The sequence below is a fragment of the Bidens hawaiensis genome, unplaced genomic scaffold (genome assembly GCF_021521415.1).
Source record: "Bidens hawaiensis isolate Kalapana, Puna unplaced genomic scaffold, B.hawaiensis_p1.1 tig00050552_1, whole genome shotgun sequence".
Taxonomy (NCBI): domain Eukaryota; kingdom Viridiplantae; phylum Streptophyta; class Magnoliopsida; order Asterales; family Asteraceae; genus Bidens; species Bidens hawaiensis.
This window is the reverse complement of record NW_027499048.1, coordinates 22,296-35,541: the sequence shown is the minus strand read 5'-3', so window position 1 is coordinate 35,541 and position 13,246 is coordinate 22,296. Positions and strand designations below refer to the sequence as shown.

General features: G+C 39.1%; 1 protein-coding gene across 1 annotated transcript; it reads left to right on the top strand.

Moving 5' to 3' along the window:
• The first annotated feature begins 10,621 nt into the window (after window positions 1–10,621).
• LOC143598588 (uncharacterized) lies at window positions 10,622–13,246 on the top strand. Its single transcript, XM_077076771.1, has 3 exons — window positions 10,622–11,282; window positions 11,381–12,761; window positions 13,189–13,246. The coding sequence occupies exons 1-3, from the start codon at window positions 10,622–10,624 to the stop codon at window positions 13,244–13,246; spliced, it is 2,100 nt and encodes a 699-aa protein (XP_076932886.1).

Sequence of the window (13,246 nt, the reverse complement as noted above, 5' to 3'; positions counted from 1 at the left end):
ATTCGTAGAACGTCCAATACAAATTGAAGATTCGAAAACAAAGAAATTAAAAAGACGAACTTTGAAAATTGTGAAAGTTAAATGGGACTCGCGTAGAGGGCCCGAAAATAATTGGGAACTCGAATCGAAAATGAGAAAGAAATACCCCCACTTGTTCAAGTAAAGCAATCTCGAGGACGAGATTTGTTTCAAGGTGGGGAGGATGTAACATCGTGAAAATTTCGATTTCAAAGTATTAACTTTCCAAAGTCTAGGGACTAAAAATGTCAAATTCCAAACTTGAGGGTTAAAAATAAAAATTTTGTTTTCTTGACCCATCGCGCTACGCGATGGATCAAAAGAGACTCCCATCGCGTACCGCGATGGGGTGTTTGACAGAGTGTGACACGTGTGCCACGTGGCACACGGTGTAACAACGTGAAAATTTCGAGTTCAAAGTATCAACTTTCTAAAGTATAGGGACTAAAATTGCCAAAATCCAAACCTGAAGGTTAAAAATAAAAATTTGGTTTTCCTGACCCATCGCGCTACGCGATGAGTCAGAAGAGACACCCATCGCGTACCGCGGGGGTGTCAGACAGAGTGTGACACGTGTGCCACGTGGCACTAGGTGCTGCCATGTGTCACCACGTGGCAACACTGCTGCCATGTGTTGCCACGTGGAGCGGCGCCTGCCACGTGTCGACACGTGGCAGGTCTACGCTGTGCGTCAGCAGACCTATATCGCGGTACGCGATAGGTCTGCTGAGGGACCCATCGCATACCGCGATGGGAACCAAAATTTCGCCTATAAATAGCAGCCATGGGGTGTTCACATTTCATGTAACACCCCGACCAAAGGCGGATTATACATCGGGGCGCCACATATTGCTTCATTACTCGCGACACTATTGGTGTCAATATTTATTAATACACATTTTATCGCGCACGCGCAGCGGGGAAAATAAAGAACATAAATCAAACATAAATCAATATATTATAAATTATAACATTCGAACAACATTAACTTGTCTTGATACATTTTAATTCTAGGTCCAAAAGTAAAAACTTCCTACGTGTCCACAAGCTCCAAAACAGCTACTGCAAACCTGAACATGTGTTAAAATAAACGTCAAACACTTGCGTGTTGGTGAGAAATCAAGTTTAATACAATACATAGATAACAATAAATCTACGCGCAACATGTGTATGTCTGGTTTTCAACAAGGGTGTAATCTGATCGGGACCAACTCTAAGAGACAAGACTGCCAGTGCTCACAATTGAGCTCACAAACAAGACTAACTGTGCATGTGTAAACAAAAGAGAAAATCATAAACGAATGTTCTCCCGTGTTCATCTAATGGTACCATGAAAACTGCGGAATAGACCGTCCATACGGTTAATGATCCACACATACAAATAAACAGCCAAGTCTACGTCCTCAACACATGGGATACTGCGCGACTAAAGTTCATAAACAGTTTAAGACTCAAGTTTTGTATGAACACATGAACATCCCAAAGCATTTAAAATAAAAAGGGATTAGATACGAGATAACTCACTTGATAAACGATGCGGTGAAAGATATGCAAAAATCAACTCTTAAACAAGCAAAGTTAACCTATAATTAAGATTATTGTTTTAACGATCTGTTTTAAGTCTTGATTATAAGTTAGCATAATTAATAAGTAAACTATTATATATAATATATATATATTACCGGAAAAGCAAGGCAGAACGGAGGCAGAGAGGAAGCGGCAGAGAGAGCAAGGAAAACAGGAGAGATTAAGTGTTTGTGTGTGTAGTGTTAAGAAAATAATACTATTATTTATAGGAAAACCCTAGGAGACATAAACCCTAGAAAAAGGGGAAAAGATCTCAAAAAGTAAAAGAAAAGATATCAACGGTAAAAAGTTCTGAAAAGTAAAGATATCAAAAGATATGGCAGCTGCAGGGGGCAAGATAAAGCTGACAGGGAACAGTAAAAAACATGGGCGGATCAGATAAAGGTACTGGTCAAGCATGGCAAAAGCAGATCTCAAAAGATTATGTCAGTCACTTTATCTGTCAACCAATGGGGTTGGTACGCATGCTGCGCCGAAAGTAACTTTTCAGACATAAAGCAGATTAGGTCAACAGCTCAAAAGATAAGACAACTCAAAAGCAACGGCTAGCTTAAACAGAAGAAAACTCAAAGGGTTTAACGCGAGAAGGCTAAGGCGCGAAGGCAGACACAGAAGGTCAAGAGAGCGCGAGCGCGAAGGCAGACAAAAACAACCTTAACGCGTCGCGGAAAGAACTATATTTCCATGCGCACTGCGGGAAGAACCACATTTCTTAGCGCGCCGCGGGAGGAACTAAGATTCCTAGCGCGCTGCGGGAAGAACTATAATTCTTCGCGCGTCGAGGGAACTACAAATCCTTAGCGCGTCGCGGGAAGCGTTCGTCTCGCGTATCGCAGGAACAGATGGTCTTCACGCAGGCTTCCTTGTAAGGAGTCTGGCGCGTGGAGCTGCGCAGACAACCTTAGGCGGGAAGGAACAAAGGACAAGCAAAGAGTTAGAAGAAAGAGGGAAACAAGGCGGAAAGAGAGAAGAGGGACGGGACAGCGGGAAGGAAACGAAAGGCGGGAAGGAAAATACATTAAAAATAAAGTATAAATACTAAATCATAAAAGAAAGAGATCGGGTCAGAGAAACGGGTACCTGGGTCGGGTCGGATCAGGGCAGATGTCACATTTCACATCCCAACTCAAATCTCACATCTCTCTACTCTCTCACTAGAATACCTCGAAATTTGTGCCTCGTTTCCTCGATAAGCGTGCCTCAAATATCTCGTTTGTGTACCGACGTTTCCTTAGAGTTTGTACTACCCTCCACCCACATACCAAGATGGTGTTGTTGAAATGGCAATGAATCTCGATAAGCGTGTTGTCGAGAATTGAAGTTTGGCGTTATCGTTTGACGACCAAAGAGATCAAGCGGCATCAGAGTGCTGCTCAAGTCCCTAGGATTTCTATACGCCACTAAGGTTAGGCGTAATAATAAATTCAATATAATTCAATATTATATTAAAGGCTTAAGCCTTAAGTCGAGGTTATACTCGATACCTCGATAAAAAAAAAGAAAATATAACAAAGAAATAAATAAAAGAATGAATATTGAATATTGTGATTACATAAATATGTGTGTAAGTATATATGTATATATTCTTTGTTATGAAAATATTATTTAATGAATAAAGAGTATTCTTAAATAATAAAAGAAAATGATTACGTTTCTTCGAGAAGAAGAAACGTCGGGTTTTTATTATAAACTAAAGGTTTATAATTTACTTTTAAACTAAAGGTTTTCAAGTAAAAGATAATGAACTAAAGGTTCATCGAGGATTGAGTTAAGACTAAAGGTCTTAAGCCGGATCGTGTATCCGACTAACAAATATTTATACTCGTACTATAGGTGCGAGATAAAGAAGGGAAAGACCCTTGGACGGTGAGTGAAGCCGATCCTAAAGAGATAAGGTGAATACGCCCCCAAACTTTTAAACTTGTTTTCAAAATAAGTCAACTTGTTATATGAAAATTGTTTACAAGGAACTATGTGTTCCTAAAACCGTTATAGATAAGAGTACGAACCTAGCCCTCAGGCTGTGGTATACATATGTCTGGATCCTTACATAGGTGGTACTATGCGATGTATGGGCATGATCGCACCACCCTTGGTCGTAGGACGCTCTCCTGCAGGGAGTACGACCGTTGTGTATATTTACGGGTACTTAACTAAGTCGAACGCTACGGTGTTTGCTGAGGTGACCTAGAGTAGAGGCTCGATTTATAATGTGTTATTTAACTTTGTTATTCCTAAGCCACGTTGGGCCGAGGCAGGCGTAGTCTCGAGGGGTAATAAAGTAAAAGATCTTATTTTTGCGTCGAACGCTGCGGTGTTTGCTGAGGTGACCTAGAGTAGAGGCTCGATTTATTATGTGTTATTTAACTTTGTTATTCCTAAGCCACGTTGGGCCGAGGCATGCGTAGTCTCGAGGGGTAATAAAGTAAAAGATCTTAGCATGTTCACCAGCATTCGTTGCTGACGTATTTTCTTACATTTTGCAGGTGAACAAGTTTGCACTTGGAATGTCGAAGTGCTATTGATATATCCGATGGCTCGGATTTCTTTTGTAACTTAATATATAAACATGGTGGTTTGTAATTATAAACACATAAATATTTTGTAACTTAAACGGGTGTTTTATAATCCCGTCTTTTGAATGTATATATAAATATTACACTTTTAATCCTTAAAGTTTTATAAGTCTTCCGTAAATTAACGCAACTCTGATTTATTTACAATTATGGTACCAACTGTTGAGTCACGCTCCTAGGCCTTAGACGGGGGTGTGACATTGCCCTTATGCTCACGGTTTTCCTGGTTCATGGCGTTTTCTTGATGACCGCGGTTTTGACTCGACCCGCGACCACCAAGTCCTCGCCCTCCTCCACGTCCACGACCTCCACGAGTGGTCTCACGATCATTGTACAGACTACTTGAGGATTCAGACCTTTGAAACATAAGCTTACCTTGGGTTTCGGAATGCATGTCTTCTTCCCGAATCCGCTCCTCGTATGCTTTTAAACGTCCCACCACTTCTTCAATCTCGAAAGTTTTGAGATCCAAAGTTTGTTCAAGAGACGCAACAATTTGAATAAACTTACTTCGGGGTAGATTTGAAAGAAACTTCTTGACCATCTTAGTTTCCTAGATCATCTCTCCTAAACTCGCCGCCTTCGACGCCGTACACGAGAGTTTCGCCACAAACTCATCAATGGTCTCCGTCTCTTTCATCCTCATACCATCAAACTCATTCATGAGAGTTTGCAATCTTGCCTCCTTAACCCGATCAGCCCCAAGATTACGCGTCTTAATTGCGTTCCAAATCTCCTTGGCCGAATTAAGATTACCCACTTGCATGATTGTCGCTTCCGTGATCGACTGATAAATCAACGCTATCGCGATGTTGTTTTTATCATCATCAGTTGCACTCGGATCAATAGTATTCCAAACCTTATGCACGTTCAAGAGTACCTTCATTCGAATAGCCCATACCGTGTAATTGGTAGAGGTAAGCATGGGACTTTGGAACGCCTTCGGGTTCCCACTCCCGCTTACACCGCTCGTCTTCACTGTTTTCTTATCACCCATGGATCTACGTCAAACTCTAACCACGTATCGATCAAACTTTAATTTAACCAAAAAGACAAAAAAGATTTAAGCCACTTCTGTCCTTCCTTTGCGTCGAAACAAAAAATATATAATCCTTGCTTCAATTTGACGTGGACTTTGGGAAACTAAAAACTCTTGTTTAATAATAATAAAAAACCACCCTTGCTTCAATCAACGGTGGGTGTAAAGCAAAGCACCAACTTTGATCGACTATCGATGACGGTGGGGTTTGTTATAAATTTTATAAATAGCTCTTGATACAAATTCAAGAACGAATTGATAACGAAAATACAAATGAGTACACAATATTTAGGTTAAACTCACGTATTATTATAATCAAGAAACTAGCACAAAACTCAATTACAATAATCCCTCTCACTTGTACAATAACTCTAACATGGCTATTTATTTATAGGGATACCCTAACTTGGTTAACAAGTGGTTACCAAATATAAAAGCCCAATTGTAACCCCCATAAACCCGTTACATCACTAATGAATTCCATAGGCCCAATAGGTCCAATCGGTCACCTACACGCGACGGGCGGATATAATATGGAAATTACCAACAAGTTTTGCATGCTATACAAGTCGCTGGTTCTTAAATTGAATTTAAAGAAAGAGCAAGATTGGTCCTTCAACTTATTTCATTATTAGTTTTGACAAAAACCGACTATCTAGTTTAGTTTAGTTTTGTTTTGTTTTATTTAAACTTGTACATTAAAAATAAACAACTTATCACGTTCGTTTGTTAATCGATATTCACTATTCTTCATTCAGTTCTACTAAATATTAAATTGTGAAGGTGTCGACATATTAATTTGAAACCAACTTAGTTAATTTAGTTTAAAAAATATAAAAATATAAAATGATGAAATATAATCCATTTCTATGCTTGAAAGATGGGTGAAAATTTGATGTGAACGAGCTAGTGTGTGAAAGATGCTTTGGAGTGGGATGACGACTGTGACACCCGGCAATTTTAAGTTAACTTCGTTAACTAAACTCAGTTAAATCCCGTGTTGACTGTGTCAGTAAACCCAGTTAGTTCTGTTAACTAAGTTAAGGAACTCTTATACATGTAGTGTCATGTATGCATACATTGAGTCAGTGGTGTCGTTTGTGACCTAAGTGAGAGTAACTAGTTATTGATAACTAGAATAATAAACTTGTCACACATGTTATAATATATGATATATTATAATAAACTTGTCACACATGATATGTTACATGTATTATATGTGATAGATGTAATTGTGTTACATGCTTAAGATGTTACATGATTAGTTGTTGCATACCCATATGTTGTAAGAGATTGAACAATTAAATAACATAGCATATAATATATTACATGATAAGTAACAAAAGAGAAGTACATAACATATGATTACTAGGAACTATTTATAATAAAATGTAACATGTCACAAATTAAATAAAATAAAGTTATCTAAAGTTTAATCAAATTGATGATGACTTAATGAGGGTGTAAATGAAGGTGTAATAATGAGTAAATAACAATGAAGGTTAAAACTTTCTTTTTCTTCCTTTGGCCGTCCATTTCACACCCACACACACACTTTGTATTTTCTAAAAATTCTCTCAAATATCATAAACAACTTGGTGATTCTTAGAAGCAAGGGTATAGAGTTCTTGGACCAAGCAATAGGTAAATATGGTTTAGTACATATTCTTATTCCTATTTTGATTTTGGTTCATGAAAACCTAGTATCAAAATAGTTAAATTTGTGAAAATGAACCAAGAATAATCAAGGTTGATTATTAAAAGAAATTTTGTATTTTGTTATAAAAGAAAAGATGGAAACCTTTTTGTAACTAAATGTTATTTTATAAATCAGTAAAATAATGAAAGACATGAGATTTGACTGTATAAAAATTTTCCTTAATGATTAAAATCATAAGAATATAAGAATCATGATTTTTGTGACTTTTGGTTTGAATCTGCTTGTTGACAGATTCTGTATTTTAGATTGTAGATTGAATAACTTGATGATAAGTTGGTGTTTCTGATTGATTTTTGATACTATGATTAAGTACACTGAATCTAGTTTTCAAAAAGTCAATAATCATAATTTTTGAACTTTGTTTGACTAGATTTTATTAATTTACAAAATCGGTTTGCAATCCAGATTGAAAGGGAAATTTTCTGAGCTGTGTTATAAATTATATAACATGATATTAAAAATAGAAATTTGTGTGATTCCAATTATGGAATGTTATAAATTGAAGTGGGAATCTAACCCAATTGGTCTTGCATCAATTGGACAAATACAGAATTTTTGGGAAATATTTGTGTACTGCTGTGTTAAAATAGAGACGGAAATTAGGTTGTTGTAGAGTGTGAATATTCTGTATATTTGTGTAAATTGGAAGATTATAAGAAAAATATATGTTATACCTAATACTTTAAGGAATATGTGTGAATTATTTGGTAATTTAATCACAAATTTTGGTTCGTTGGAAAAATCAGTTTTTATGATTGAAAACTTGTTAAGGATGATCAACATATTGGTTAGTGAAAATAAATATAATTTGTAATAGATTGATTGTGGTAAATTGAATTTTGACTTTATGGGTTAAATTAGAACTATTTGACTAAGTGGTTAGTCTTACTTGTGAAGTGTTGAAAGTGGTAGAAGTTAGAATTAGTCATAGGATTGTATGAAAAGTGGCTAAGTGCACATTACTTGATTGTTGTTAAATTGTGACTAGAAACATCATGTAATTATTCTAAGTCTAGAATATTGGTTAAAGGTCACCAACGGGTCGTCTAGAATATTGGTCAAAAGTCACCAACGGGTCGGCGGTCAACCTTTTGGACCGTCGGTCAACATTTTGGTCAAATGTCAACATTTTGGTCAACGGTTAACAAAACTCAAATTTTAGTCTTCGTCATCGAGACGGGGACTTTTTAGTTGATGTGCTCTAAATTATATATAAATTCAATAATATTTCCTACACTTTTAATTGTTTTTGAGTCATGTTTTTATTGAATATTATTCTAAACTGATTCATATGTGGGTTTTTAAGGTTTTATGAGACAATGTGCTTAATTGAGTTATTTAACTTAACTTGAGCCGACGAGTGAATAATAATAAGTCACAATAATAATAATAAGAATGGTATAAATGGTAAATGTGATAAAGAGGTCATGTATTAAATCGTTAACTCTCATGAAGTGATTGAATGAGTTTTTTTTAAATAATAATAATTGCTCATATGATACGGTTGAATAATTAATATTACTTTACTATTTTAATTTTCTTTTCTTGTGTAGAAAGTTTTGGTAAGGGCCCGTAAGAATAAAGAAAAATTCAAGAATGATTTGTATGGGCTTTGGTGTTGGACGCATACAACCAGAAAGGAGAAAAACCTAGTTTTGTGATGTATAAATAAAGAGTTATCATCACAATTTCATGGACTTTAGGGACGGGGGCCGAGACAAATATTAGAGACATAATTTGGTGGAGGAAGCAGAGCGAGCAGTGGCACAGTAGAAGATCATTCCAATATATATTTTGAGAGTTTTGGAGACTGTGCTTGGAAATATAACTGTTTGGACGGAAGAAACAAGGGCCACAAATACTATTTGCTTCTCAATCATTGTTTGGAGTAAAAAGGTCAAAGCTTTAATTATTGTTTTGATTGTCCGTTTTATTTAATTAAGAATTCGATTTTCAAACTTATTAACTTTGTGTCTTTGTTTATTATTATGAATGAGTAGCTAAAGTTATTAGAACTAACTAGGTTTGGTTAATTGACGATGTTTTGATGATTGTTTTGGGTTGAGTAACGAACATATAATTGATTTTCTAGTGTCAAGTTCATATTATTATGATTTTATTCTATGATTGCTATTGAGTTGTTCAATATCATATTAATTAAACCCCGTGTGATTTTATCTTTACATGAATTAGTTTCGTGTTTTGTTTAGGATTGCATGTTAGACTAATTAGTAGACGTCACCATAGGGTTTGATTGGTTAAAGTTGTTCATATCAATGGTTCATCTCCTTTTAGTTGGACCAAGACATTAGGAGTTGGTTTATCTCTTTGGTCTATTCGATTTAGTTTGCCGTTGCGAGGCCACATGCGGTTTTCTAGCCGTTGATTAGGTTAATTTGTAAGCCGAATTATTTAATATTTAATATTGAATTACCCCTTATTCCCTAGGTTTGTTACGATTACGAGCTAAAGAGGAATTTGTGATTTTGATACGGACCAAGTAATAAATCAATTGGGTACTTAGAAAATCAACCGTGCTTTATTATTCTTTCTAGACGTTTTTATGGGTCTTTAGTAAAACTGATCGTGGGGACCTATTTTCCCTTATAATTGTCTAGTTAGATAACCTTTAGAACCCGGTTTTATGTGTTCGTTGTCACCCGAGCGTCGTTGATAGTCGTCAAGATACCTTACCTGGGTGGTTCACCTTCATCATATTTGAGAGCTCCGTTAGTGCCGTTAAGTCTTGTTAAGTTTTTCAATTAGTTTCGTTAAGTTAAGGTAGTTTAAATTAATTAAAATAAAAAAAAATAATAAAATCAATTAAATATTTTACGGTAGGACTTAGATTAGGGTTTATAATCTGAGTCGTTCTCACGTGTCTTCGAGTTCGATATCCGGACTTTCCTAATCTTTGCTATACGCGATCGGTACACTTGCCGTTTGTGTGAACTAGGATAGACTGTTTGGTTTTTTAAAGCTTAGTTGCGATCCGTTTTTTATTTATATATATTTTTTCGCACATCAAGTTTTTGGCGCCGTTGCCGGGGACACGGTTTGAGGCGATTAGAGAACGACTCGAGTTTGGGGACTTACCTGTTTTCTTTTTTTAACTTGCTTATTTGTTTTTAGTTTATTATTAGCCTAGTTAATTTTAGTTTTTCTTTTAAGTCATATGCGTCGTACCCGCTCACAAGGACCGCCGAAACTTGAAACGTCTGAAGATACCAAGAAAGTCCAGTTCGAGAGAGAGCGTTCTATTTCACCGAAAGGTTCTGATTCTTCTTCATCTTCTTCTATTTCTTCCGATTCTTCTAGGGATAGGAACATGGGCGACCAACCACCTAGGAGAGTAGTAGCTAACTATGGTAGGCCGACTCCGAATCCTCATTCTAGCATCACTTTACCGGACGGTGCCGCCGCTGGCAACTGGTCCATTCCTTCCCACGTCATGCAACTCATCAAGACCGCACTCCAATTCCAAGGGCTAGAGAGCGAAGATCCTTCAAACCACATAGACATGTTTGTTCGAATCTGCGAAACTTTCAATGTCGGCAACATGAACAATGAAGCCATCTATCTCCGTCTCTTTCCCTTCTCACTTGCTGGAAAAGCCTACAAATGGCTGAAGTCACTACCTGCTGGATCCATCACCACTTGGCGGGCCTTCAAGAGAAATTCATGACCAAATTCTTTCCGCCATCTAAATCCGCTCGACTTCGTGAGGAGATTTATTCCTTCCGCATGAGGTCCGACGAGTCTTTCGGGGAAGTTTGGGAAAGATTCAAGGACCTCCTTCTTAGTTGTCCTCACCACGGTTTAAACAAGTGGATGCTCATCGAGAAATTCTACAATGGAGCCACACAACACGTGAGAGAGATGTTGAACCAGACTGCTAACGGGAACCTCCTTAAAAACAAAGATCCCGATGAGTGCGTTGTCCTTTTTGATGATCTAGCAGCGAGCTATGAGGGACACGGGGGCAGAAATTCTTCCACGTCATCAAGAGAAGTACTTCAGGTCGATTCGAACACTAGCATGCAGGCGCAGATTGACGCTTTGAACAAACTCGTTAGATATCTTACCGTTAAGAGCGTCGCAAAATGTGAGGTTTGCCGAGGGGGTCACGACACCATTGAATGTCCTGTTAAGTCTGGTAGCAATCAAGAGAAAGTTGACTTCGTCAACAACCCCTTGAGATATCAAAACCCCGCCTTTGGCGGGAACACTGGCTGGAGAAATCAAAATAACTATCAAGGGGGACAAGCCAGTGGCTACCAAGCCCAATACCAAAACCAGCGTCGAGAGAATCTATTCGGGCAGGGGAGTTCAGGCCAGGAGAGTTCGGAACAAGTGGGGCGAGATGAGAAGAAAGCCTCACTAGAGGAGAGGATGGCTGAGCTACTGAAGCGAGATGAGAGGAACCAAGTGACAGATGAGGCGAAATTTGCGGAACACGATGCTATGCTGAAGAACCAAGCCACGTCTCTAGTAATCTTGAGCATCACGTCGGAGAGATTGCCAGCCAGTTATCGGAGAGAGCACCAGGTTCACTACCGAGTAACACCGAGAAAAATCCAAGAGGGTTCGCCAAAGCAGTGACTACTAGGAGCGGTGCTAGAAGAGAAAGAGAGGCTGGTCCTTCGAGAGTTGTCACACCTGCGGTTGATGAAGAAGAGCAGGTGGACGAGGAGATCCAGATGGAGCCTCCTCCGGCCAAGGCACACCAGCAGACTATTCCAGCGAGTACGAAGCCGGCCAATAAACCTTCATCATCATCAAACCCACCTCTGAGAGTCTATAAACCCAAACTGCCTTATCCTGGGAGACTCCGATCGGACAGAGACGAGGAGAAAAACTCCAAATTCCTTGAACTTCTCAAACAGCTTCACCTAAACATTCCTTTCCTTGAGGCGCTTACTCAGATGCCCAAATATGCCAAATTCCTCAAGGACATTCTTTCCAATAAGGAGAAGCTAGTTGAGGTCTCTTCTATTCCGTTGAGTGCTGGGTGCTATGCAGTTTTGCAGAGCAAGTTGCCTGAAAAGATAGCCGATCCTGGGAGTTTCACGATTCCCTGCATCTTAGGCGACGATACGGTTCGACATGCTTTGGCCGACCTTGGGGCCAGCATCAATCTTATGACGTATTCTGTTTTCAGTAAGTTGGGTCTTAGCGAACCAAGGCCAACTCGAATGAGTATCCAGCTTGCTGATCGTTCCGTGAAATACCCGCGAGGAGTGGTCGAGAACATGCTTGTTCGTATCGACAAGTTCATCTTCCCGGTGGACTTTGTCATTCTGGATATGTTTGAGGATGATAGTGTCCCGCTCATTTTAGGCCGACCAATGCTTGCCACCGCACAGGCGTTGATCGACATCCGTGAGGGAAAATTGATTCTGAAAGTTGGGGATGAAAACGTCACCTTTGACGTAAGACAGTCACTCAAGCACCCCAAGTCGGCGGACGACTCCCTATATTTCGTTGACACCATCGTATCGCATGTGCGGGAGTTTTTCACTGACATCTGTGGAGGACCTACCTTGGACTCACAGATTCTCGATAGGGAGATTTCAGAGGTCGAGATGGTTGCCATAACCGCTCCACCATTGATGGATGACACCGTGTCACCACCCCTAGATTTAGAGTCAACTGTTGAGATCGTGCGAGACGATCCAAGGGACCGACCCTCTGTTGAGAGCCCTCCTCCTTCCTTAGAACTTAAGTATCTACCCGATCATCTAGAGTATGCATTTCTGGACGAGGAGAGGAAGCTACCCGTCATCGTCGCGTCTGCCTTGACGGAGGTCGAGAAGTTGAAGTTGTTGAGGGTGCTGAAAGCGCACAAGGAGGCGATAGCATGGAAGATTATCGATATCAAAGGGATTAATCCCTCGTTCTGCACTCATAAAATCCTCATGGAGGATAATTTCAAATCTGTCGTTCAGCCTCAACGGAGGCTTAATCCGAAAATGCTATAGGTCGTTAAGAAAGAAATCATCAAACTCCTTGATGCGGGAATCATTTTTCCCATCTCTGATAGCGCCTGGGTGAGTCCGGTCCAAGTGGTTCCCAAGAAAGGTGGCATGACTGTCGTCACCAATTAAAGGAACGAGCTTATTCCCACTAGGACCGTGACCGGTTGGAGAGTCTGCATCGACTAACGCAGACTTAACGATGCCACTAGGAAAGATCACTTTCCTCTACCCTTCATTGATCAGATGCTTGAGCGGTTGGCGGGTCAGCAGTACTACTGTTTTATGGATGGTTTCTCCGGGTATTTCAAAATCCCGATCTCCCCCGTGA

What these genes read in the sequence shown, in the direction of transcription:
- LOC143598588 (XM_077076771.1), top strand. Translation starts at nt 10,622, where the DNA reads ATGACCAAATTCTTTCCGCCATCTAAATCCGCTCGACTTCGTGAGGAG. An exon ending in GGGGAGTTCAGGCCAGGAGA is followed by an intron (nt 11,283 to 11,380) that starts GTTCGGAACAAG and finishes GTGACAGATGAG; the next exon opens with GCGAAATTTGCGGAACACGA. An exon ending in ACGGAGGTCGAGAAGTTGAA is followed by an intron (nt 12,762 to 13,188) that starts GTTGTTGAGGGT and finishes GCGGGTCAGCAG; the next exon opens with TACTACTGTTTTATGGATGG.